Source organism: Eptatretus burgeri, chromosome 9 (assembly GCF_056783735.1).
Source record: "Eptatretus burgeri isolate ZD-2024b chromosome 9, Ebu_testis_v1, whole genome shotgun sequence".
Classification (NCBI taxonomy): Eukaryota; Metazoa; Chordata; class Myxini; order Myxiniformes; family Myxinidae; genus Eptatretus; species Eptatretus burgeri.
The window spans coordinates 98912791-98939463 of record NC_140969.1 but is presented as its reverse complement, the minus strand read 5'-3'; the positions used below and the strand labels follow the sequence as shown (position 1 = coordinate 98939463).

The 26673-nt window shown below is 43.3% G+C and overlaps 1 protein-coding gene across 2 annotated transcripts in view; it reads right to left on the bottom strand.

Annotated features, from left to right (window-relative positions):
• Nucleotides 1-291: 291 nt before the first annotated feature.
• TONSL (tonsoku like, DNA repair protein) overlaps nucleotides 292-26673 on the bottom strand; it is a 106182-nt gene continuing 79800 nt past the window's right edge. For both annotated transcript variants that reach the window (XM_085896315.1, XM_085896314.1), the window contains exons 25-27: nucleotides 22182-22255; nucleotides 11802-11935; nucleotides 292-752 (exon numbers count right to left, since the gene is read on the bottom strand). In XM_085896315.1, the coding sequence (XP_085752441.1) occupies nucleotides 538-752; nucleotides 11802-11935; nucleotides 22182-22255 (423 nt within the window). In that variant the 3' untranslated portion in view covers nucleotides 292-537. The remainder of the gene's footprint in view (nucleotides 753-11801; nucleotides 11936-22181; nucleotides 22256-26673) is intronic.

Below are 26673 nucleotides of genomic sequence, written 5' to 3'. Positions count from 1 at the left end.
CATCTGTTCACCGGGACAATGATGATATCCCACTAAAAGCTGTCTCCTCTCTAAAAATTGAATTGGTGTTATCATCCAGAATAATCTCAAGTGGGATCAACAAGATCTAAAGTTTACAAAATTCATTTAATCAAGCGATATCATTCTAGCATGGGAAAAAACAATTATACAATGGTTAATAAAGTGTACGACTCTCTATGGCCAACTGTCAGCACGAGGATTGACCTTTCCTTCTAATATGAGACGTGTGTCCCGCATTACTCAGCAACGGCAGCCCAAGCTGCACGATAATTCAATCATCGACACATGGATATTTATTAATTTACAAGAGGTTTCAAACAATAAAAACGTCCTAATAATCCGCTGGCATTAATATTACTGCAACAAGTCCAAGAATATCCGACACGAATGCAGCATTCTTACCCAAGTGCAGGAGGTCATAAATAAGTAAATGTAATTTAAATGTTCATCAGACCAAAGTGGCATCATTATGAGGTCCATGAAGGAGTTGCTGAATTAAAACCTTTTTTTGGCAAATCACATGGTTTCGTTTTTGCTTGCCGTAAGAATGAGAGTTTTGCTCATTTTGGAAGAAAGGCTACTCATTGTGCCACCACGTTCTTCCCAGCCTTTAATGAGCTCACGGCGATCTTCAGTAGCCAAGGTAGACGAGCAAAGACGGAGGTCAGAGAGGTGCGACATGCATTTCAAGAGGTCTATGATGCTTGTCAATGGGCCCTCAATCTGGCAGCCTATATGGGGCAAAAAAAACAGCAGCCATCATGAATCTAAGGGAAAAACACACACACATACACACACACACACACACACACACACACACACACACACACACACACACACACACACACACACACACACACACACACACACACACACACACACACACACACACGTTCCTTTAAGTGTTTATCAGCCAGTTAAACAGTTTTCTTGACATTAAACCGTTTGCTTTCAAATAAATCAAACAAATAGAATTCAATGCAAAAAAAATCTTTTGATATACCTCCATCCACGTTGGATGTCAACACAGTCACATTTGAAATCGATTAAAGGTCACATGAAAAAAACTAGAAGTGCACTTGGTAGAACACATACCTCCGACAGAATGCCTGATCCAACAGAACATATTGGGCCCAATAAATTTTTGAAATATCATGCTACATATCCGTTTTTAGCCCCATCTCTTACTGGTGAAAAATTGCTTTAAAAATTAAAAAAAATTCTTGTATCCAGATCCGGATTCGGATCTTCACCAAAATTGAAAGAATTCTTCTTCGTCACACACCCAACCTGTCCAAGTTTCGTCCGAATACGTCCACAACGTTTTGAGATATCATGCAAAATATCAGTTCAGCCCCATCTCTCAATGATGAAGAATAACTTCAACAATTCTCATAGCCCAGATCCAGATCTTCACCAAAATCTTATCAGTTTGTCCTTGTCACACACCCAACCGGCAAACAAAATTTCATCCGAATCCGTCCACAACTTTTTGAGATAGCCTGCACACAAACAAACAAGAAGAAGACGTCATGCAGAGCACGATACTTGCAAAATCCAAAAAACAAATTTCACCTCAACAATAATTGGTGGTTGAATTCAATGACCAAATATGCAACTCCTCTTGAAATTTCAAGTCAATCAGATGAAAAGACAATTTTAAAAATTCAGCCTATGTTGACCTTGTGGCCTATATTGACCTCAAAAATAATGGGTGGTTGAATTCAGTGAGCTGATATGAAAATACTCTTCAAATTTAAAGTAAATCGGATGAAAATTGAGGATTTTAGAAATCTCAACCAAGTTGTTGACCTTTTGACCTCAAAAACAATAGGCTTCTTCCTTATGACAAACTCCACCATGTGGTGACGTTTCATAAAGATCGGTTTAAACTTGTGACCCGTAGGCGATAAACACAGACAGAACTTGAGGGGGAGCACTCGGGAGAGTGCAAAACCTCCGCCGCCAATACTGCTGGGTCACTTAAGTGAACTCGATATCCTATTCATTGTAGGTCAAAACGGATCAGACTCTACTGAACCACGATTGAATAAACTAAACTAGATCGACGCGCATGTACAAATGCCAAAAAAAAAAAAATCGAAATTTTTTTGAAAAAAAAAAAGGTGCAAAATTTGTTTTTTTTTTCTAATTTTTTTGGGGGGATTGGAAATCACAACATGAATAAATGCAAAAAAAAAAAAAAATTCAAATATTTTTCAAATAAAATCGAAATTTTTTTGAAAAAAAGTTGCAATTTTTTTTTTCTCTAACAATTTTTTTTATTTTTTTTGGTTGGAAATCACTTAAAACATGTAGAAATGCAAAAACAAAAATTCAAATATTTTTTCAAAATGGCCACCATAGCGGCCATATTGGACTTGGGACCAAGTCCAAAATCTAATGGCATGATCCTTGAACCATACCTATACCCCCACCAAGTTTCGTCGAAATCCGTCCAGGAGTTTTTCCGTAATACTGTTCACAAACAAACAAACAAATGAAAAGGCCCATAGGGCCAGGACTTGACGAATTTCAACAAGATCGCGTACCATCGAGAATATTGAGCGATAATAGGTATTTTTGGGGTATTAGTTTTTAGGGTAAACAAACAAAAAAAATGAATCATGTGGTGTAATTTGTCATTGGTAGCTTCTTCGGTTCTCGAGTTATAATTTTTTTTTTGATGTTTGACCTCACTGTGACCTTAACCTTTGACCGATTTTGACCAAAATCTAATCAGCGCTGAACCATCACCCTCCTGAATCACGTGGTGTAATTTGACATTGGTAGCTTCTTCCGTTCTCGAGTTATCTGCACCAAACCATCAAAAATCGAATGTGTGACCTCACTGTGACCTTGACCTTTGACCTTGAAATGCCAAAAGTTATAGGGTTCTATTCTGGTGGCCAATAAGTCCAGTGGTGAAGTTCCATGACATTCCGACTCGAAATGCGACCTGCAGAGCGAGACGTACACACACACAAACAAACAAACTGAACCGACCAACATAGTTGACGAAATCCGAGATTTCGTCAAGTAACAAACAGACAGGGGTGAAAACAGTAACCTCCGTCTATCTTCGATGGCGGAGGTTAATAACAAAATCTACTGGCCAATATACTTGAAAAATCTTTGATTTTGCAAGTAACAAACAGACACACAGACAAACAAGAAGACAACGTCGTGCAGAGCACAATACTTGCAAAATCCAGAAAACAAATTTGATTGCAAAAATAATGGGTGGTTGAATTAAATGACCGGATTTGCAAATCCTGTTAAAATTTCAAGTCAATTGAATGAAAATTGACAATTTTAGAAATTCGGCCGATTTTGACCTCAAAAATAATTCACTGGTTGAATTCAATGACCTGAAATATAAATCCTCTTGAGATTTCAAGTCAACTGGATGAAAATTGAGAATTTAAAAAATACCACCTCAGTTGTTGACTTTGGGCCTATGTTGACCTTTTTGTCGATGTTGACCTCAAAAATAATTATTAGCTGGTTGAATTCAGTGACAGGTCAGGTCTCGTCACGTATGGGTACATGTGCCGGAGAAGCGCGTCGCTGCATCGACTTTTCGCCGGTACTCCAGGAGCATCTGTCTGGCCATCCCCCAGGCAGTTGCCTGGCCCATACCCATCTCCTCGAGATGCCGATCAACCTGCTGCAACCACGAGGCACGTGGTCGGCTCATTGGCCTCCTCCACTCATGAGGTTCTCTCGCTGAGAGAATCTGGTGAGCAGGATCAGCGCCAGGAAAACGAGCCACATGTCCAGACAACCGCAGCTGACACAGACTACGCAGGTAACAAATCTCATTTGAGTCTCTCTCAGCAACCGCTCATTGGACACAAAGTCCAACCAGTGATAGCCAAAGATTCTCCGAACAGACCAAGTACCAAAGGAATTAAGACTCCATCATAGATCCCTGGTCAAAGTCCAAGTCTCACATCCGTATAGCAAGACTGGAAGCACCAAGGGCCTGAGGACTCAGACTTTCGTCGTCCTGCACAGGTACAGACAGCGCCACACCTCCATGATCCAGTGAATCCATGACTCCCCAGGCCCGACCCAGACGTCTACTGACCTCTGGCTCACAGCCAGCAGAGACGTGAATATCACTGCCAAGGGAAGTGAATCTCTCCGTGACCTCAACATCCTCACCACAAACAGATAGACAAGATAGCAGCATCCAAGATGTCATTGAAAGCCTGGATTTTAGTTTTTACCCAGGAAACCCGTAATCCCAGTGGCTCCGACTCCTCATTCACCACCTCGAGGGCCCCCAAAAGGATCTCCAGTCTCCACAAAGATGATTGCATCATCTGCGAAGTCAAGGTCGGAGATCTTGACACTCCTAAACGATGTACCGCAACTTGATCTCTCCGACATCCTCCCCAGAATCCAGTCCGTACTGAAAAGTGTGGGTGCCAGGAAACAACCCTGATGAACTCAGTAGCAACTGGAAATAAGTGGGAGATGGGATCACCACATCTCACAGCACTCTCAGTACCAGATTATAGTCCAGACATCAGATTGATCAGTTTTGGTGGCACCCCACGAACAGAGATTCCTCCAGAGGGCATCACGATTCACTGAATCAAATGCTTTGCAGAGATCAACATAGGCTGCAAGCATCCCCTGCCGAAACTCTCGTCTGCGTTCGGTGAAGACCTGAAGGGCAAGGATACGGTCAATCGTTGACCTCTTTGGTGTAAAGCCTGACTGCTCTGGACGCTGTTGCTCAAGCAGATGGTGGCGAAAACTATCAATAATTATCCGAGCAAAGACCTTGCCTGGTACTGAGAGCAGCGTCACCCCTCGGTAGTTGTTGCAGTCCTGGTGATCACCCTTCCCTTTCCAGAGAGGGACAACAAGGCCCCTCTTCCAGTCAGTTGGGATGATGCCTGTGTTCCAGGCAGAGCACAGAACTGCATGCAAGACATGAATACAGCATTTCCACAAGCCTTGAGAAGTTCAACATGGATGCCACAGATCCCAGGAGCTTTACCCCATTTCAACCGGTTCACCGCAGCCTGTGTTTCCACAAATGAAGGTGGATCACAGTTGATTGGAGGGTCAGCAATAGGGACAGTAACACCCGACATCCAACTCAACAGCTGGTGGATCAGTTTGGTACAACTGCTCAAAGCAACCGGCCCAGCGGGCCTTCACTTCAGACTCCTCTGTCAAGAGCCCTCCACTCTCCGCTCGAACTGCAGTACACTGAGGGAAGGGTTTGGAGGAACACAATGCGCAAATTAGCCTGCAAGCAGGATGAGAATAATTTGACCACAGGTGATGCTCTATGCTCGTTGACCGGTGTTACCTCAATTACTATTGTAATCAGCTGATTGGCCACAGGTCCAGCAACTCATTGGGCATGGTAACCATGAGAGCGACCAGACCAAGAGTCGGTGTAACCACCCGCCATGATCTCGCCATTAGCCCGTCTCCGAACCCCAGAGAATGCTGCAATACCGATGTTCAAACGCTTGAGCTCAATTGATAACAGAGACAGGTGATCATCCTCTCTTCGGGATTGGACATTCCAGGCACCCACCTGAGGTTACAGCAACTCTTTCTGACCTTGGAATTCTCAAATCAAACAAATTTTGTAATGAGTACGAAATTACGGTGGTTAACCCATTCAGGGCAGTGCACTGTATGCTTGGTGTTGGGGTAATAGTTAGGGTGGTGGGCTTGGAATCCGAGGGTCCTGAGTTCAAAATCCCACTTGGCTGTTGAATTAATACCAGGTGGGGTTGACTCATCCTTCTGAGGTCGGCAAAATGAGTACCAGCTTGCTGGTATCCTGCATCGGAGTGGCGACCCGTCCAGGATTGTGCCCAATAGCCAAGGAGGCTGCTGAAGCAGCACCAATGCTCTGCACAGAGTATGGTCCCAATGGATGGATTGTATGGTCCCTCAACAGGGCAGTGCACTCCCCAACATCATCCATTTCATGCCCAGGTGGTAATCCCACCGCCACTCTGGGTCGCTTGGCCCTCATCTCTGCTCTGTGTCCCCCTGCTACCCGCTTGCTTGCTTTCCATAAGCAACCCCCCCGCATTCAAACTCGCTGGCTTGCTTTCTGAAAGCCTCACCCCATCTCTGCTTGCTGTCTTCAAGTCGCACCATCTCTCTGCTACCTTTCCGCAAGCTCCAACTCCTCTCTGCTTCCCTCCACACTCTTGCCCAATCCCCCCTTTCCACATTCTTGCACCCCGCCACCAGTGCCTCCTGTTCCTAACTGCACGTAGCTCCAACATCAGAGACCTCCGCTCCAATCCAACAGTTTTCTAAATCCAGGTCACTGCTGATAAATCAGACATTATCTGCAATAACAGAATCCATCCTGCAACAGGATATCCTTGATTCACCTGTTTCTCTGGCAGCGCTCTGCATTGAGGTGTATACTTTTCGCAAAAACCACCCCCTCCCTGCTCCTGGAGAGTGTCATCATTACATGGATGGTACATCACAGCCAAACACTAAATAATAAACAGGGGCAATACCCCTGGGTGCTCAACTGGTATTGTCTGAATAAGGTAACCAGGGAACCACTGGTAGGTGTGGATGACACACAAAATATGCAATGGAGAATAAAATAAATACATATGGATTTTCTCTTTTAAATGCCATGAGCAAATTTTGGTGCATCACAGGTGATAATGGTTGTGGTCAAGTTCCATCAAAATCATATGTGTGGTTTCGGAGAAGAAAGCAAATACAGCATATATTTTGCAGGACAACCCCCCCTCCCACCCCCGTAGAACCCCTTAGACCCCAATTTTATGGATGTCGTGAAGAAACTTTAGAACATTATGGGTGATGAAGGTGGTGGTCAAGTTTCATTGGAATTGTGTGCGTAATTTCTGAGAAGAAAACGAATGCACATTTTAGGGGCAACCCCACCTCCGTAGTCTCCCTTCGATCCCAATTGTTTTTTAATGGTATGAACTCTGCATAAAAAGGTGCAAAAATAGATCCTTGCAACTAGAGACCAATCAGCCCTCTCCCAATCATCAGCAAGGTTATGGAATCCATCATCGCTTCCAACATTAAATCCTTCCTCTTCTCTAATGGCTTGATTTCCGATCATCAATTTGAATTCAGAACAAGTCACTGTACTCTGAACTTTCTGCTCTTGCTTTCCCAACAAATAGATGGAGGTCGTCAATGCCAGACAAGAAATCAGAGCCATCTCCCTCGACATATCACGTGCTTTTGATACGGTCTAGCACCCTGCCCTGCACACCAAACTCTCTTCCTACGGTATCCAAGGCTATCTCCACTCATGACTCGCAGACTCCACTCATGGCTCCTCTCCTGTAGTCAACGTGTGGCCCTTAAAGGTCCCATGACACTCAAAACTTTCTGGTTATTTATATATTAACTTGACCTTCCTTGTGAAGAAATCATCCATGTTTCTTTTTTAAAATAAAAAATTACCCCCATGTGGGGATGATGGTCATCTCTATAATGTTTTTTACTATCATAATCGATGAACCGTTGCCAGATCGTCGACCGAGAATTAACAGGGTCCAACTACACTTTTTTTTAAGTTTGAGAAAAATGAAATCAAAAATTCAAAGTGGAATTGCCGCTATCTCATAACATTTTATTTTCATATCGTGTGCTACATAACAGGTACATATAAAGGTTACATAAAATAATCTTACTTAGTTTCCTCTGTTGCCCTTCTACATGGACTTCTAAATTTGAATGAAATGTCAGATAGACCCTGTTAATTCTCGGTCGACGAGATATCTCCTAAAATGACAGACGAGATAGGTTTTGAAAATGGCGACTCACAACTTTTGTGACCTTGTGACCTTGACCCTGACCTCGAATCCGGGTAAAAAAAATATGTCATTCGACCTCTACCCACATACTAAGTTTCATCAAGATCGGAAAGAAAAATTGACGGACGGACATTTGGTCCGGCTATATTAGGTCATCTCGGTTGAGATGACCTAAAAAATGGGATAATTAGACCAATATTTCAAACACTTGTAGTGCTTTTCACAACTTTCTATGCCCCACCCCTCAAAAAAGTTGACTTCAGCGAACCGCAGGTCACGTGACCGTTCACGTCATCTCCAGAACGCGACTCGCACAGAGTGGATTGATTAGATGTCGCGTGCGGTACAAATGCATTGTGCACATGCGTTTGCTATCTCACTGATCGTCTTAATTCCTGTGGTTGTTTCACGAAAGATTTTAAGAGTTTTCGTCTTACTTTCGAAAATGCCGACTCGTTGAATTGTTCGTTGAAACCAGCCTGCTGGGATAGGTACGATTCTACATACATGCAAGCCAGGTATGGCTGCACTCGACATACATGGGTTTATTCTAAAGTGAAGGTACTGCTTCCATTGGCTTGCTATTCATTAACATTTAGCCAAAATGCTGTAAAAAATGAACAGGGAAAAATATGTTGGCACAACTATGAAAGACAAATTTATCTGTCCTATTACACGGCCTCATAGCCTCGGGACTCTTACGCATCGACTTATACATTGTGTGCATGCCAATACAAGTTACTTGTCAACTCTAGATTCTAGACTAGTCCGATAAATCTGACGTGCTGTAGCTTTCTTTTATTATTCTCTTTTCTTCATTGTTTTCTACTGGTGCAACCTGACGACAGTCGGAATGAAATAAATAAAAATGCAACAGAACGTCAGATTTATCGGACTACTCTAGACAATTGTGTCATAAGGTGTGTTCTGCACACAAGTTTTCATCATATCCAGACAGCGAGATTGCTTCGTTTTATGCGTAGAGAGATGCGGTCAATGACATGCGCTGGCCTTGCGATTCATTCGCCGCGGTGCAACATACATGTCCGCTGCGCTGTGCTGTTCACGTCACTTCACTAAAATATTTCTGATATCGAGCAGTATGCAAGTCGAATTTACATTATTGAATTACGAATAGGATTTAGTCTAACCAGTTGTTATTGCCAAGTCTTCCTTCGATGTCCTCCCGATCATCATGAACGCCAGGAATTTCAGCCATTTTCCTCTGCTTGTCCTGCTTCGGGTTCGAACTGGTAAGGCTGCATTCCATTTCCAGCTGTCTGAACTTCACCTCCCGCGACTACGTTATCCGACAATTCTCCATCTGATTCAGACCAAAATCCTTCATTTCTCTCACACTCACTGTCGCTACCAGACAAATCAAAGTCCATGTCATCCATTATTCAAAACCAAATGTTTGATTTTTTTAAATCAGAAATGAACGAAGTGATTGAGTCGACCAATCGAATGTGGAAACACACAGGAAGCCAATAGAATCACGGAGACCACCAACCCGAGTAATTTACGTGCAGCCTTTGTTGTTCTGGAGATGACGTCATGTGGGTTACGTCTCTTTCAGTACATTTAGGCAGAATTTTTAGGGGCGTTCCCGAAGAGGTTTGTTTTTTTAATTTTACATTTTATAGAACGAGTATTGTGAAAAAATTGTCAGATCTGAAATCACGATGAAAAACTCCAATAGGACATATATATACATATATATATATATATATATATATATATATATATATATATATATATATATATATATATATATATATATACATATATATATATATATATATATATATATATATATATATATATATATATATATATTCAATTTCAGTACTTTTGGGTGTCATGGGACCTTTAATGGAATTCTCTCATCCCCTCTTCAAGTCCAGGCTGGAGTTCCTCAAGGCAGCGCTTTGGGCCCTATTCTTTTTCTGGTTTTCATCAATGATCTCTCCGACTCTCTGGAAATCCTCTTTATCTCTTTATTGATGGCTCCACCCTCTGCCGTACCATGTCATCCATCAGATCAGCAAGCAGCAGCCTCTTCACTCTCTGCAGATCTGGATAAAATCGCAAGCTGGTCCAACACTTGGAACACATCTTTCAATCCTGACAAATCTCACACTCTCACTGTGTCTCTCCGAAAGAACCATCTGGAACTTCCCCCCCCACCCCCCCCCAATCCACTTTCTCAACAATCCTCTGGAAGAAGTCCTTTCATTCAAGCTTCTGGGTCTCACGATCTGCCATGATCTTTTCTGGAAAATCCACATCTCCAAGCAGGCCTCCAATTGGACATCCTCCGTCGTGCAAAGTCCTTCCTCGGCCGACCTGAGCTCCTGACCACATACAAAGCTTTTGTCCGCAGCCTGATGGAGTACTGTTCTTCTCTCTGGGCTGGTGCTCCCACCTCTCACCTTTATCGGCTTCACACTGTGGATAATAAGGCATTTCGGATCATTGGTATCTCCCGCGATGAGGCTGAGTCTTTGGGCCTCTCACTCTCTCACCGGAGGCAGGTTGGTGGTATTTCTGTCTTCTACCATCAATTCTCTGGTCTCACCCCCCACCCCCGCTCTGTCTGTGATATGTACCCCCCACCCCCATATTTCAGCAGGGTGCTCAAGGTCCGCCAACAACCGCCTTCTGGTAAAACTACCAAAATCACGAATCACTGCTCACCTTCACTCTTTCATTACTCTTTTTTTCTCACCTTTGGAATAAACTCCCACACTCTGTTCAATCCCATTCTTCCCTCCAGGCCTTCAAAACAGTTGTTCCCCACCACTTATCTTCCCCCATCCAAAACCTCAATCTTTTCTACCCCCGTTAATCCACCCCAAACCCACCTCCTTCAAATTCCCTGCTTTCCTTCCTAAAAGTCCCTGTGGTGTCCATCTTGTGTACCCCATGTTCCCCGCCCCATCCCTCTCCCTTCCACAGATCTCCTAATGTCTCTGTTCCCCACTGTTTTGTCCTTCCCTCTCCCACCCCTCTTGTCTCATGCCCCCCTTGCTGTGTGTTGTGTGTTAGCTCTCACACAAGCCTCGACAAGGTACACAAAAAAAAGCAACCTTTCAGCCTGGCGGAGGTAAAAATGGTTGGCGTTATCGGCCATAAAAGAGTTGTGTACAGAAAACATGAAGTATTGTCGAGAAATGCACAGCCAGACACACATCAAGATCAGGGTGGAGAGGAGAGTGGTTAAAACACAAAGAAAAGCAGCAATACATTAATGTAATGGGCCTTGGGGGGCACACGTTTGCGAACAATCTGAAGAGGAAAGGGAAGGGAAAGTAAGAGGCGAGAAGAAAAATCAGTTTTGGAGAAACAGTTAAAGGAGATGAAACATTTGAATGACATTTAAAAGTTAAAAGTACTTCATGAGTAAAAGGGAAAAGGATAAAGAATGAGCAAAGGAAGAATGAGAGTGAAGCCATTGACAGGGGGTTTATTTGTTTTTGAAAAAAAATTGTCCCCAATTTTTGAGTTGTAAAAGGGTGTGAAGGATGTTAAAGGATAAACGAGAGAGGAGGGCAAAGGAGACAAAAAGAGAGAGAGAAAGCATGAAATCATGTGTCAGGGCCGAATCGGCATGCCTAATAAAGCATGAAAGTTGATACAACAGGACCAAGTGAGTACATCACCGAAATTCTCGGAGGAGATTCATAATACAACTGCACAGTGAACAAACAACATGGATTCGACAATATAAATCCAGTACGATATACCATACTTATCTTTTGTAGTTTTCACAGAGCCAAAATAATCATGTGCACTCACAAAGAACCAGGAAAAACAACAATAAAAACACCGCTATATGGACAAATGAGGCGAAGATATATCCACACATGCAATATGATGTCCAGTAAAAATGGGGAGGGGGGGGGGAAATCAGATATACAGCTTTTACAAAAGGAGGAGCATTAGAGATGGTAAATACTGTACCAGAAACATTGAGAAAGTGCAATGGAATGTGATGGCTGTGCAGTGCAGTTAAGAGCTCCTCAAGACCGATACGGGTCACACCCGGGTTTGCAGATAGATCCAACCGCTGCAGAGAATTGCAGCAAACCAGCAACCTGAGCAAATCCAAACAAATTATTGACCAGCAGTGGACACCTTTAACAATATCAACCATCAGTGCACATCTTCAGCAAGATCCAGCAAAGGGTACAACAATTGGGTGTCACATTGGAGTATTCAGTTTGCACATGACGGCAAAAATAAGCTTTACTGAGAATCGCCTACAAATGTTTGAAGACATGATGCACATTTAATCAATGATCCTTCAATGCACTTCTGCTATTTTGAGATGAAACCCTCTAGACTTGCCTAATGCCACTCTGCATCACCCCCCCCCCCACCCATTTCACACTTTCAAGTGTTTGCATATAATTATTTCATAAAGAATTTCAACAAAAATGATTGTGTTTTTGAATTTACATATCTGTACATATATATATATATATATATATATATATATATATATATATATATATATATATATATATATTACTAAAACTCTCATCTTGTATGGATGTATGGATGCATGTTCCAGAAATACAGCCAAAACGGTACACGATAGCACAAATTTTAGGGCCACCTTACTTACCATTCGCCTGCGTTGTTCAGCATCAAGTTTCGTTCAAATCAGGCAACAAAAAAAATTATTAAAAAATCAATTCCCAATTCAGTCAGGTACTCTTCGGGAGAATTTGATCAATGCAAACAACCTCAGCAGTATAGTTCGCTGGAGCTATATTCTTTTTTTTTTCTTTTCTTGAAATGATTTTTTTTTTTTTTTTCATCAACCGCTATCACAACAGGAACCCAATGGGTTCACAGGTCGTCTCGTAACACTTAAAGATGACAATGCAAACACTTTGTCAAACCTTGATCCCACATGAGAAGTCCAACTCCCCTCTCACCCTTCTACCTCCATGCACTGTCCTCACTCCCCCAGGAATACCTCTGGCTACTGCATCCCTCCACTCCCACCTCATGTATGTATGTATGTATGTATGTATGTATGTATGTATGTATGTATGTATGTATGTATGTATGTATGTGTGTGTGTGTGTGTGTGTGTGTGTGTGTGTGTGTGTGTGTGTGTGTGTGTGTGTGTGTGTGTGTGTGTGTGTGTGTGTGTGTGTGTGTGTGTGTGTGTGTGTGTGTGTGTGTGTGTGTGTGTGTGTTGTAACGTCCACCAAACAGTGATGACTCCATTTACACCTCACTATCCAAAAACATGGACCAACTTCTATCCTCTCATCCGAACTCTCTCTTCCTCATATGTGGTGACTTCAATTGTCATCATGCCAGTTGGCTGGGTGTGAGTACCTCCCTCACCTGCCATGGCACTTCAGAAAAAGATTTCTACGACTCATTGGGAGTGACTCAATCGGTCAACTTCCCGACCCGGATCTCAACCAACAGTACTCTACCTCTTCTGTATCTGATTTTGACAAATTTCCCTGAAAATATCTGCTGTTCTTCCTCCGTTCCAATCGGTTCATCTCACCAGATGCTTGTCAAAATAGACATCTCTCTGGCTATTATCAGAGAACCACCTCAATGCCGCCAAGTCTGGAATTTCACTCAGGCTGACTGGCAGGGACTTCAAGCAGCCATCAAACTTCTAAATTGGTCTCTCATCTCTACTTTCTCAGATATAAACTCGTCGCGGGAATTCTTTCAAAGAAATTTGCTCTCCCTCATGCACAGATTTATCCCATCTTGTCTTCAGTTGTCCTACCCTTCCTCCCACCCATGGTTCTCTGAAGCTTGTGGCAAGGCATTTGTCCTGAAACAACTTGCCTTCGCCTCATGGGAGGCTAACCCAACTGAAGGCAATCTTAGTTCCTTCCACAAAGCTCAGAACAAGTGTGTGTCAACCCTCAGGAGAGCCAGAAAACAACATCTTTCAAAACTCAAGTCTTAACTCTCAAACCTGTCTCCCTCCTACAAATCCTGGTGGCATCTAATAAAGTCCGTTTCAAGTGTATGTTCTCCATCCATCGCACCCTTACCTCAAATGGCCTCACAGCTCACACTGCACATGAAAAGGATGAATGCCTAAACTCGGTGTTTGCTTCTAAATCGTGTGTCCCAAACCCATCGCTTTCTGTATCCACCTGACCCAGTCGCACCCAGCTGTTCCTGGACTCTGTGTTCTTTTCTCCTGACAAGGTGGAGAGCTCGCTGTCAAACCTTGACTCAGATTCTGCAACCGGCCCAGACGGCATCAGCCTACGTGCCCTAAAAATCTGCTCCTCTGCTCTTGCTCACCCTCTCTCTGTTCTATTCACCCTCTCATTTGCTCAAGTTCATCTGCCATCTGCTTGGAAATCAGCAAACATGACTGCCCTGCATAAAAAAGGTGTAAAAACAGATCCCTGCAACAACAGACCAATCAGCCTTCTCCCAATCATCAGCAAGGTTATGGAATCCATCATCGCTTCAAGCATTAAATTCTTCTTCTTCTCCAATGGCTTGAATTCCAATCATCAATTTGAATTCAGACCAGGTCACTCCACCCTGGACATGCTGCTTCTGCTCTCCCAACAATGGATGGAGATCCTCAATGCTCGACTAGAAATTAGAGCCATATCTCTCGACATATCACGTGCTTTTGATACGGTCTAGCACCCTACCCTGCTCACCAAACTCTCTTCTTGTGGTATCCAAGGAAATCTCCACTCATGGTTCACAGACGTCCTCTCCTGTTGCAGCCAACATGTGGCCCTTAATGGGGTTCTCTCATCCCCTCTTCCTGTCCAAGCTGGAGTTCCTCAAGGCAGTGTTCTTCGCCCTGTGCTTTTTCTCTTTTTCATCAATTATCTCTGCGACTCTGTGGAAAATACTCTATCTCTTTGGTGATGACTCCACCCTCTGCCATACCATCTGTCATCCCTCAGATCGGCAAGCAGCAGCTTTTTCACTCTCTGCAGATCTGGATAAAATCACAAGCTGGTCCAACACTTGGAACACATCTTCCAATCCTGACAAATTTCACTCTCACTGTGTCTCTCCGAAAAAAAACCATTTGGAACCACCCCCCCACCCCCAATCTACTTTCTCAACAATCCTCTTGAAGAAATCCTTTCATTTAAACTTTTGGGCCTCACTATCTGCCATGATCTTTGCTGGGAAAGCCACATCTCCAAGCTGGCCTCCAAAGCCTGTCGCTGATTCGGCATCCTCCGTCGTGCAAAGTCCTTCCTTGGCTCACATGAGCTCCTGACCACATACAAAGCTTTCATCTGCAGCCTGATGGAGTACTGTTCTCTCTGGGCTGGTGCTCCCACCTCTCACCTTTCTCCGCTTCATGCTGTGGAAACTTAGTATCTCCCGCAATGAGGCTGAGTGTTTGGGCCTCCCACTCTCTCAGCGCAGGCAGGTCGGTGGCCTTTCCGTCTTCTACAGTCTCCTCTCTGGCCTTTCCCCCCTCCTCTGTCTACGATATGTCCCCCCCCACTAGATTTCCACAGGGCGCTCAAGGTCCACCAGCAACTCCCTTCTGGCAAAATACCAAAATCAAGAATCACTGCTCACCTTCACCCTTTCATTCCTATTTTTTCCCACCTTTGGAACAAACTCCCACACTCTCTTCAATCCCAATATTCCCTCCAGGTCTTCAAAACAGCTGTTCACCACCATCTCTCATCACCCCCATCCAAAACCACGATCTTTTCTACCCCCATTAATCCCCACCAAACCCACCTCCTTCAAATTCCCTTCTTTCCTTCCTGAAAGTCCCTCTCGTGTAAGCACCTGAAAGTCCCTGTAATGTCATCTTGTTTACCCTGTATATCTCACCCCATCCCTCTCCCTTCCACAGGTCTCCTAATGTCTCTGTTCCCCACTGTTTTGTCCTTCCCTCTCCCGCCCATCTTGTCTCCTGCTTCCTTTGTTATATGTTCTGTGTTGGCTCTCATATGAACCTCGACATTGTAGACAAAAAATAAAAATAAAAAACACCTCTTGCCTTCTCTGACCTCTGCCACATTCCATCTATCCATTGGGACCATACTCTGTGGAGAGTGTTAGTGCTGCCTAACCAGTCTCCTTGGCTATTGGGCACAATCCTGGATGGGTCGCCACTCCGACACAGGATACCAGCAAGCTCGCACTCATTTTTCCGACCTCAGAAGGACGACAGGCAGAGTCAACCCCACCTGGTATTAATTCAACAGCAAGTGGGATTGGAACTCAGGATCCTACGATCCCAAGCCCACCATCTTAACCATTAAGCCAACACCAGGCATGTCTGATTGACACTGCCACCTAATGTCAAAAATTCAAGTGCCAAGACTTTCAACCTTAATGACAAGCATGTCTGGATATTTTTCAAAACTTTCAAGGTTATACTGCGCAGTTTTGGACTTTGTTGGATCGCACGACCGACGAGTCAATCCTTTCAGTTGGGCACCATTTTGGAAAACGCTCAACAGGACAGCAGCATGTTCGGAGTTGGGCATACACTGGGAAGCTACCGCAAAGATTGGTATGTGGATGTAACAGGAGCGGTCTCAACGATTTTAAGGCCTGCAATAGGAGGCCTGCACTTTTTGTGAACTTTGGCTTGTTTGATGTCCTCCTTTACAAGGAACTTGTTGATACACCTCTGCACCACTCTGCATTGGAGTGGCGACTCATCCACGATCGTGCCCGCTCACCCTTCTTCTTCTTCTGTTTCACAGGACATGAGACGATTTTGCCTGTCTTCTTGGTTTTACTCAGAATGCTCTGACCAGTATTGATATCACTTCCTGTGTAACTTGCTTATGGGAGACGATATCATTGCACAGTTTCAGTAATGAACTATTATTTTTTACTTTCTACAATACAAAGTTCACTTCAACCATGAACCACCACGACAGTCATCTTTTCATTGACAATGAGCGAGCCGGCTCAATGTTACAGACTCGAATGAGTGTACAGGTTGCCAAAAAGCACCAATTATGACAAATGCAGAGATGCCAACTTTTGGAAATCAGAATTAGGGAGGATTTTTAACCGACACCAAATAATGTGCGCGAAGCGCACATCTCGAGCGCGGAGCGCTCGACCCTTGCGGCGGGGTCCAGGGCCCACCTTAGGGCCCTGGAAGCTCTGGGGTTCTAGACGCTCTCTAGTGCCCTCTGAGCCCTATTTTGGAGCATTTAACATGTTAAGAATTCCCACTTTTTGAACAAAAAAAGGGGAAAATTGTGCACTTTTTAATGTTACATGTATGTTAATATTAGTAAGTTAGGGGACAATCAAAGATTAACAAAAAGCACAAAAGAAGCAATATTTTTCTTACCTTACTGGCTGGTACTACTGCTGCTTGCTTTTTTCCATGGCAGCTTTGCTGAGTGACAGCTGTGTGGCTCTTTTAGCCCTTCTGATTATGTCTTTGCTGTATTCTCTCTGGTAGCAAGGGGTGCTATGAGCTAGTTTTTCAATTAAGAGAACTTCCAGGGTTTTGACACTCAAATTGGGACGAAATTCAGTATGATTCTTCCGTACAAGACTGAGTGCCCGCTCACATGATGCGTTCGAATGAGGAATGACCAAGATTCCCTTCATCACTTTGCTCAAATTAGGATACTTCTTGGCACCAGTGCAGGGATCTGTGAGCTGTGAAATCCGATGCCACTGCTCATCCACTCTCACTGTCTCAGTAGCAATTGTAGCTATGGAGGCGTCTGCCTGGTAGTGAGCGAATTCACTCTCAAGACTGTCTATGTCACTATCACCGCCACTGAACAGACAGGGGAATTTCTTGATGAAAAACTCCACACAGTCAAACCCCACTTCTTGGTGTAGCTTAACATCCAGCACCTGAGCATGCTTGGCTAATTCATCATCTAGCGGCCAGGTTTTGAAGATGTAATTGCAGGCTTTCACATAATATGAGCGAACTGCACTGAAGAAACCTTGGATGTCTGACTCACTCAGAGTGAAGGTGGATTTCTTGAGACTCCTTTGTTCCCTTATATACAGTTTGGCATCGTTCCCAATCATGAGGTCCTCATCATTCTTCTGATGATTTCTGTCAGAGAACATTTACCAGAGCAACCGATGACACCGATGGTTTCAAAAACCGTACGAAGATATCTTTCAGAAGACCATTCAATTCTCCGTGCAGGAGATGAATACAGGGTTCGTCTCTTTGGAGCAGAAGATTCCCCTTCTCAAAAAGCTTGTTAGCATATCGAAGGAAGAAACAATAGAGTTTTGTTTGTGGAGACAAGAACATCCTGTTGACACGTTTTTCTCGAGATTCCTGCACAGTGTTTGAGGAAGATGCGCTTTTAGTTGTAGAACTCGTAGTACACTTAGCCGCAGGGCGATCACACTTGCGTTTACTGCCAGCAGAAGAGGTCAGACTCGTAGTACCAGATCCAATTTTACGTTTGAGGAGAGAGCTTGAGGTAGGTGCAGCCAAGGAAGAAGACCTCTGATTCGAAGGTTTTGCTGAGCTTCTATCAAGTGATTTGGCAAAAGCAGAACTTAACTTGGGTCCTTCTTTGCCTGTAGATGGGACTATCACAGTCTTTCTCGACTCTGAAGGGATCTGCTTTGTAGATGAACGTGATGAAGGGCCGGTGATGCTACCTGCTCTCAGCATTGGTTTTGGTGCTGTCCCTGCTGTCTTCTTCGCAGCAGATACTGCAGTGGTAGTGGTGAATGCTGCTCCACTAGTGCTTGATCCTGCAGTGCCAGTACTGGCAGTAGATACAGTGCCGTCCTTCTTGCTCGTTGTTAGAGTCTTGGCTACAGTTGGTTGCATTTTCTTCGTACTTCTTCTTTGAAGAAGAGGCGAAGGCTCCCACTGTTCAATCAGCCTATCTAGGCACTGACCAAGGGACAGCCACCTTGTTGCGACATGCTTCAGAATCTTGTGTGTCGGGGCATCACAGAGTTCTTGCAGTGCTTTCACTCCTTTGACGCGTTTACTACTTTTGTCCAAGTAGTAGTAAATATCGATGAGAAAGTCATCTAATTCAATGGGTAAGGCCTGAGCCGTCTTCTTGGCCGTATTGTGCATCATATGGCAAGGGCATCCCATGATGTAGCACTCTGGATTTTGTTTGTGGATATAAGCAGCGACTCCTTTGTGCTTGCCCACCATGACAGAGGCATTATCAGCACAAAAGGAAACACAATTTCCCCACGGAATTTTCCTGTCACTGAACTCATGATCAAGCAGTTTGAAAATGTTTTCTCCAGTGGAATCTTGTTTGCACGCAGGCAAACTTAGCAAACCTTGCTTCACAATCCCAGCACTGTTGTCAGAGTACGAAATCAGGACAGGATATAGCTGGGCCTCACCACTGTCATTGCTACCGTCTGGAGCTAGGCTAAATGGAGCTAGTCTAGCAATATCGGCAATAGATGAAGCAGTAACATTTGACAACTCACCAATTACACTGGTCAACAACAAATTTGTTGTCTGCATTTTTAAGCTGATTTAGGACGAATCTGATGCGCTGAATCCAAAACTCACATTAGTTTTGTTCAATCAGGTCAAGTTTTTGAGATATGGCCACATGTCGTTTTTTACATTTTTGTTCACATGTACGCATGTGTGGAGCATTTTAGAAGAAGTTGGTGGGGGTAAAATGTCATGTCAAATAATTGTTTTGATTGGAAATAATATGACAAGAAGTATTCAGGTACGATAGTTCTGGGTGATTATGTCGAAAAGGGATCAGTTTGAAGTCATAAAACCTCAAAATCTTCCAAAAATTGGTGAGGCAAAGCATAAAGTTCGTGGATCAAAACTAAAGTTAATGGGGCAGATTTTGTAATAATGTGATACAAAAAAGTTGTATTTCTTGAAATAACGAACTCTGAAGAATGTACAATACCTACATGCGCCAATTTATGACATGCGCTTCTGCTCAAGCTTGGAGTGCCACAGTACGAACCCAAAGATTGGAGACTGTTCATTGACAGCAGCAAGCGATCACTGAAATGTGTTCTGCTACACAACGGCAACCAGTTTGCCTCTGTACCCATCGCTCACTCGACTACACTGAAGGAGAAGTATGAAGCGGTGAAGTACGTGCTGGAGAAAATTGGTTATGATCAGCATAAGTGGTTTATTTGTGTTGACCTGAAGATGGTGAACTTTTTGTTGGGACAACAGTCTGGCTTCACCAAGTACCCATGTTTTCTGTGCATGTGGGATAGTAGGGACCGTGCTCAGCATTACACGAAGAAGGACTGGCCTGTGCGGGAGGAATTGGTGCCATGCAAAGAAAGGAACGTCATCAACGACCCTCTGGTGGACAGAGACAGAATACTCTTCCCACCGCTGCACATCAAGCTCGGCTTAATCAAGCAGTTCACCAAGGCTCTGGACAAAGATGGTGACTGCTTCACTTACTTGTGCCAGGCTTTTCCAGGATTGACCATGGAGAAGTTGAAAGCTGGCATCTTTGATGGTTCTCAGATCCGTCAGCTCATCAGAGATCCAGAGTTCAAAAACTCAATGAACGAAGTGGAACTGGAAGCGTGGAAGACATTTGTTTTGGAAGTGAAGAACTTTCTTGGCAACAATAAGGCCAGAAACTACGCAGAACTTGTCAACAACATGCTGACTGCTTTCAGAAACCTGGGCTGCAACATGAGCATCAAGATGCACTACCTATTTTCACATATGATCTGGTTTCCTGAGAACCTGGGTTCAATGAGTGACGAGCAGGGGGAGAGATTCCATCAGGACATGAAGGAGATGGAGACCAGGTATCAGGGTCGCTGGGACGCAGTCATGATGGCTGACTACTGTTGGAATCTGAAGAGAGACCTCCCTGCCGCTGAACATTCCAGGAGTTCGAAGAAACGGAAGTTCAAGCCCTGAAGTTTGAACAGTGGTGACGCAACATGCAATTTACTTGTACTTACCTTTATCAATGCCCACCATTCAGATGACAGTAATCGATGTTTCTATCATGTAATCAATAAATGTTGTTGGCAAAACATTTTTTTTTCTTAAAAACATGTTTAGGATGATATGTGTTGACAAAAATCAGCTGATAATGCCACAAAAATGTAATTGATTTTGTCACAAGATCTGATTTTTTCAAATCAACTTAGCACAAAAACCTGACCTGATGGAGAGAAACGGATGCCATTTCCTGATTCAGCAGTGCCAGTATACCCTAATTCACTTGTAGAAATCTAGACAACATTCAGAAAGTAAAAAATTGTTGACCAGTGTTCTTTTTTTCTTCTTTGTTCTTGTTTTTTTTTTTTTTTTTTTTTTTTCTTTTTTTTTTCTTGCTTTTTGTTCTTGGTTTTTTTTTTTTTTTTTTTTTTTTGTTCTTGCACATCTTGCACATCTTGCAAGTTTTTGTTCTTGCACATCCATACTTTGAAGCAACTTTTGAATCTGGAAACATCTTTTGAAATAGAGGTCCAGCATGATCTGAGACTGATATGGGCAAATTATGTTCCACAATAAATCCACTAAAGAGAGTTCCGCTCGGGTAACATCCTCTTCCTCGCTTGTCCCTTGTTTGGTGAAATAATTCAGAAGTGTACCGGTACTCGTGCTCGAAGATCTCTCCTTTGCAATGTCTGTGTGCCGTTTGCTTCCAACGTGCTTCCGAATATCATCGCGACCTCCGTGCTCAACTGAAATATCAACGCTGCATACTGTACAATACGCATGATGAATTCCTCTTTCAGACTTTCGAATACACGGGTATTGGAGACTGTATTCGGTCTTGTACTTCTGAGACCATTTCTTGGTCTTCGTAAGCTTCTTTTCTGCCATTTCGTAATCAACATCGAGGGCTTGAAGCATCGGTAACTTCGAAGTCGATGTTCCACAGCTGCAGCGCGACTCGTAGAACTCTAGCGGCTGTTAAACACCGCACGGTGGTCGCGACCGCCGGGCTGGTACGGGGCCCAGCTGCATGCAGTGAGCGTATCGCATGCATATACACTGTGCATACATACCGCATGCACTGTATTGCACACATACCGCATGCACTAAATCTCAGTGCATGATCGCATAAGCGAGATCCAGACCCAATGTTTCGCTGCTCCTCATTTGAATTTGCAATTTTTTACGTACAATTTGGTAGCAGCGAACGTTATGGAGTTACCACATGCTATACGTAGCAGATGATGCTTTTCATTCAATTCTCATACTGTACATTCTGATTAGTGAACAGTGCAAAAATATCAAAATTTCGGGAGGATAAGGATAGTGATCGTAAGGGCGGGAGTTTGGGTGCATTTTCGGAAGCCTCCCGATGAAATCGGGAGGGTTGGCATTGCTGCAAATGACCTTGATTATATTGTTTTTTAATCAGTGCTCACCTGCTGAGCTCAGCGAGAGATCCATCATGCAGGCAGTTTGCTGATAAATCCAAATCCTTGAGCATACATCCAGCCTGAGAAAATAGAAATTAATGAAGATAATTACTCGACTGGCAATCCCGGCAATCTTAAAATGTCTGATGCGTAGTAATGAAGTTACATTCATTGGTGTTGGCTTAAAGTACTTCAAACCGAATGCGGTTTCGTCTCATTATAATGAACAGATACGTTGTGTGGTAAGTTTGCTGTATCAAACTCCATTACAATGTGGAACTGCTTTTCATTCGCAACCACCCCAAAGTAAATAAATAAATATAATCAGCTATTAAAAGGTATCCCAATGGAAATGCAACATTTCACCATGGCAACATGTAACCCCCCCACCCCCACCCTGACTTCGAACTTACAAAAATTCTACATCTCACTTTTGATAGTTCAGCCTGGAGTTCCTATCGAGTCAAAGCTCAATCTGAATTAGCATTTCATGAAACAGATGTAGAGTTTTAATTTGACCCCAATGGCACCAAGGATTTTGATATTTAGTTTGAAACAATTTGTTCGAAATATACATTTCACTGTTTGTTATAAACAATTGAAATTTGTTTGTTAAAAAGATATGACTTACCAAACATGGCACCTGTTACAACAAAATTTGTTACAAAACCAGTATTCAGGAACAGGACTCCACTATACTTACTACTCGTATACTAATGATAAACTTTAAAGGATTCTTTTATTAGCCTCGTGCACCATGTGAAAGGCTTTTGTGGTGTGTGTGTGTGTGCGTGTGCGTGTGCGTGTGCGTGTACAATGAGTGTGTGGGTGCAACTTGCTGTTGTTGGCTGCTATCTCCACACGTGGGTGGGTTTCACGGGATGGAACAGAGACCAACCAGGTCTCAAATATCACCTCCAGTGTGTGTGCGTGTGCGTGTGCGTGTTGATGTGTGAGCGAGCATGTGTCCGTGAGAGTGAGTGAATGTATGTTTCCACATGCAGATAAACTTTAATATAGCACCCATGGGTGGGGCTGACAGGATGGCCGAGAGGTATGCACACAAGCTCCCTCATCCAAGTTCTAATCCCGACACATTTATATGGAGAATTTGCATCGCTCTCCCTCGCCCAACGAGATCTTGAACCCCCACAACTGCAAACAAAATTTAACACCTAAAACCTTCTCGGACTCACTCCAAGTACAAACAACAAATTTCAACTCATCCATCTGGAGGAGAGCGAGAACACGAGAAGGCACACACAAATAATACTATTTATTATATTGTTGTGGGAATGTGAAAGGGGTCAAAGGGGGTTGCATAGCATCGGTATTTCATTATTAAATCTTCAGCGTGAAGAGTACGGTATTTGTGTACAAGGCTCATAACGTGTCGGGGTATGTCTAGACGGAGTTAAAGGTCACCCCTCAATTCTGTATGTGTATGGTATCTAATCTCCCACCATTGCTCCTGCACTAATCCTTTAAATCGATCCCTTTGTAATCTGTCTAAATGTGCTTTAATCTCCCTTGAATGGTGTATGAACTCTTGACCTGTGAACTGACTAATAAAAGAATACTTTAAAGTTTATCATTAGTATACGAGTATAGTAAGTATAGTGGAATCCTGTTCGTGAACACTGGTTGTAACAAATTTTGAAATAACAGGTGCCATGTTTGGTAACTGAACTCAGCCAGACAGCGAGAAGATTTAATAATGAAAACTGGGAACCTTCCGTCATGCAAAGTCCTTCCTCGGCCAACCTGAGCTCCTGACCACACACAAAGCTTTCATCCGCAGCCTGATGGAGTACTGTTCTCGCCTCTGGGCTGGTGCTCCTGCCTCCCACCTTTCTCGACTTCACGCTGTGGAAACCAAGGCATTTCGGATCATTGATATCTCCCGTGATGAGGCTGAGTCTTTGGGCTTTTCACTCTCTCTCCACAGGCAGGTCGGTGGTCTTTCTGTCTTCTACCGTCTCCTTTCCTTTCCGGTCTCAACCCCCCTGCTGTGTCTGCGATTTGTCCCCACCATATTTCCACCAGCCATTCAAGGTCCGCCAACAACTCCCTTCTGGTAAAACTACCAAAATCACGAATCACTGCTCATCTTCACTCTTTCATTCCTCTTTTTTCCCGCCTTTGGAATAAACTTCCTCACTCTATTCTTTCCCATTCTTCCCTCCAGGCTTTCAAAACAGCTGTTCACCACCACCTCTTATCTTCCCCCATCCAAATCCTCGATCTTTTCTACCCCCGATAATCCACCCAAGCCCACTTCCTTCAATTCTCCTGCTTTCCTTCCTGAAAGTCCCTGTAATGTCCATCTTCTCTTCGCCATGTTCCCCGTCCCATCCCCATCCCTCTCCCTTCCACAGTTCACCTGTGTCTGTTCCCCAATGTTTTGTCCCTTCCACTCCCACCCCTCTTGTCTCATGCCTCCTTGCTGTGAGTTGTGTGTTCGCTCTCATACGAGCCTCGACCAAGGTATACAAAAAAAAAAATAAATAAATAAATAAAAAATAAAAAAAAATTCCTCTTTTTTCCCACCTTTGGAATAAACTCTCTCACTCTGTTCAATCCCATTCTTCCCTCCAGGCCTTCAAAACAGCTGTTCACCACCATCTCTCATCACCCCCATCCAAATCCTCGATCTTTTCTACCCCCGTTAATCCACCCCAAACCCAACTCCTTCAAATTCCCTGCTTTCCTTTCTGAAAGTCCCTGTAATGTCCATCTTGTATACCCCATGTTCCCTGCCTCCATCCCTCTCCCTTGTACAGATCTCCTAATGTCTCTGTTCCCCACTGTAGTCCTTCCCACTCCCGCCCCTCTTGTCTCATGCCCACCCTGTTGTGCGTTGTGTGTTAGCTCTCATTCGAGCCTCGACAGGGTATGCAAAATAAAATAAATTAAAAAAAAAACAAACAAAAAAAAAACTCTTCCCCTGGTTTCTCCACCACAGCAATTTCCACCCGCAGAAATCCAGTATAGTCTGAGTGTTGGCCAGAAAAGCGTGCATTAGGGTCCGCACAATGTTTTTCTGAATTTTTGTGATCACCAGACCATCTGAATGAATATTCCGATTGATGCCACTCTGGTACCCTTGAGCATTTTTGTCGAAACCCATTAATATGCAAATTAGTGGTGACCATTGTCAAAATTACTATTTTTCTTAATATCTCCAGAAGTAAGCATCCAGATAGCCTGGTTGAGGTATCTACACCCATGTTTTTAGGGTCACTGGTCATGATAAACCCACTTAAAATGAAACATTTAAATTTAGCTTATTAAAATGCAAATTAGCAGTCACCATTATCAAAATAACAATTTTTCTTAATATCTCCAGAAGTAAGCATCCAAACAGCCTGGTTGAGGTGTCCAAACCCATGTTTTTAGGGTCACTGGTCATGATAAACCCACTTACAATTTGATAACATTGAAATTTAGGTCATTAATATGCAAATTAGCATAACCCAACCCCCTGAATTTGTCCGTGCTGATCGGTGTTTTTGCAGTACAGTTAGACAACAACAAAACTGTTTGAAAATAACTTGCGCAGAGCCGTTTATCCCCAGTACAGTTGTGAAGATTGGCTGACCTCAGAAAATCAACAGCATGAACTGTTTCTGATGAAGTAAGTTGAGGCTTGTAATGTAATGAAAGAAACATGGAGAACTGAGTTTTAAGTAAGGGTAATGTCTTATGATGCAGTCGAATGATCGATATTATTTGCAAGCAAGTTTTTATTTATTATTTAACATGATCTGTTTGAAAGTAACTGTGTATTTTATTGATTTTTAAAAGTACACAGGGTGGAACCTGTTTCCTGAGAATTTTTTAAAATACGAACAAAGAAATTAAATGTTTACTGATGTTTATAATTCCCTCTATTGTTCCAGGTTGAAGCTCCATCACCATGGGAGACCGTTTCTTCAGTCCCTGCGATGCAACTAAAGCTGGAAAACCTCTGGTATCAGTTGGTCCAGACAGAGTAAGAAGTATCATCCGGTCAAGCAAAGCAAGACAAGATGGTACACATGAAGGGCTTGAACAGAGATTACAGGCAGACAAATCTATCGAGCTCAAATGCCACAGAGACTGTGTGTGTCAACGTACACATCATGCTCACACATAGCAAGACACTTGAAACGAATGAGTAATGTCTGTTTGGAAGATGCTTCAACAAGCAAAAGAAGCCGCCGTTCAAAGGCAACAGTATTTGACTTTAAAGAACATTTCATTTTTTTGCGGAGAAAAGTGCATCATGGACTTTGATAAGAAGAATCATAATCGTTGGTGGCGAGTTCTCATTTGTAGGACTGCAGATCGTGTTGATCGGACAACTTTCAAACAAACTATTCCAGATGTTATCGATTCCCGCCAGGATGAAGAAGGACGCCAGGTCAAGATACGATAAATGGAATCTTGCAATCAGTGATCTTCATGCAGCTGATGCGAGATATCACGATGACTGCAAAAAGTCCTTCATGGCATC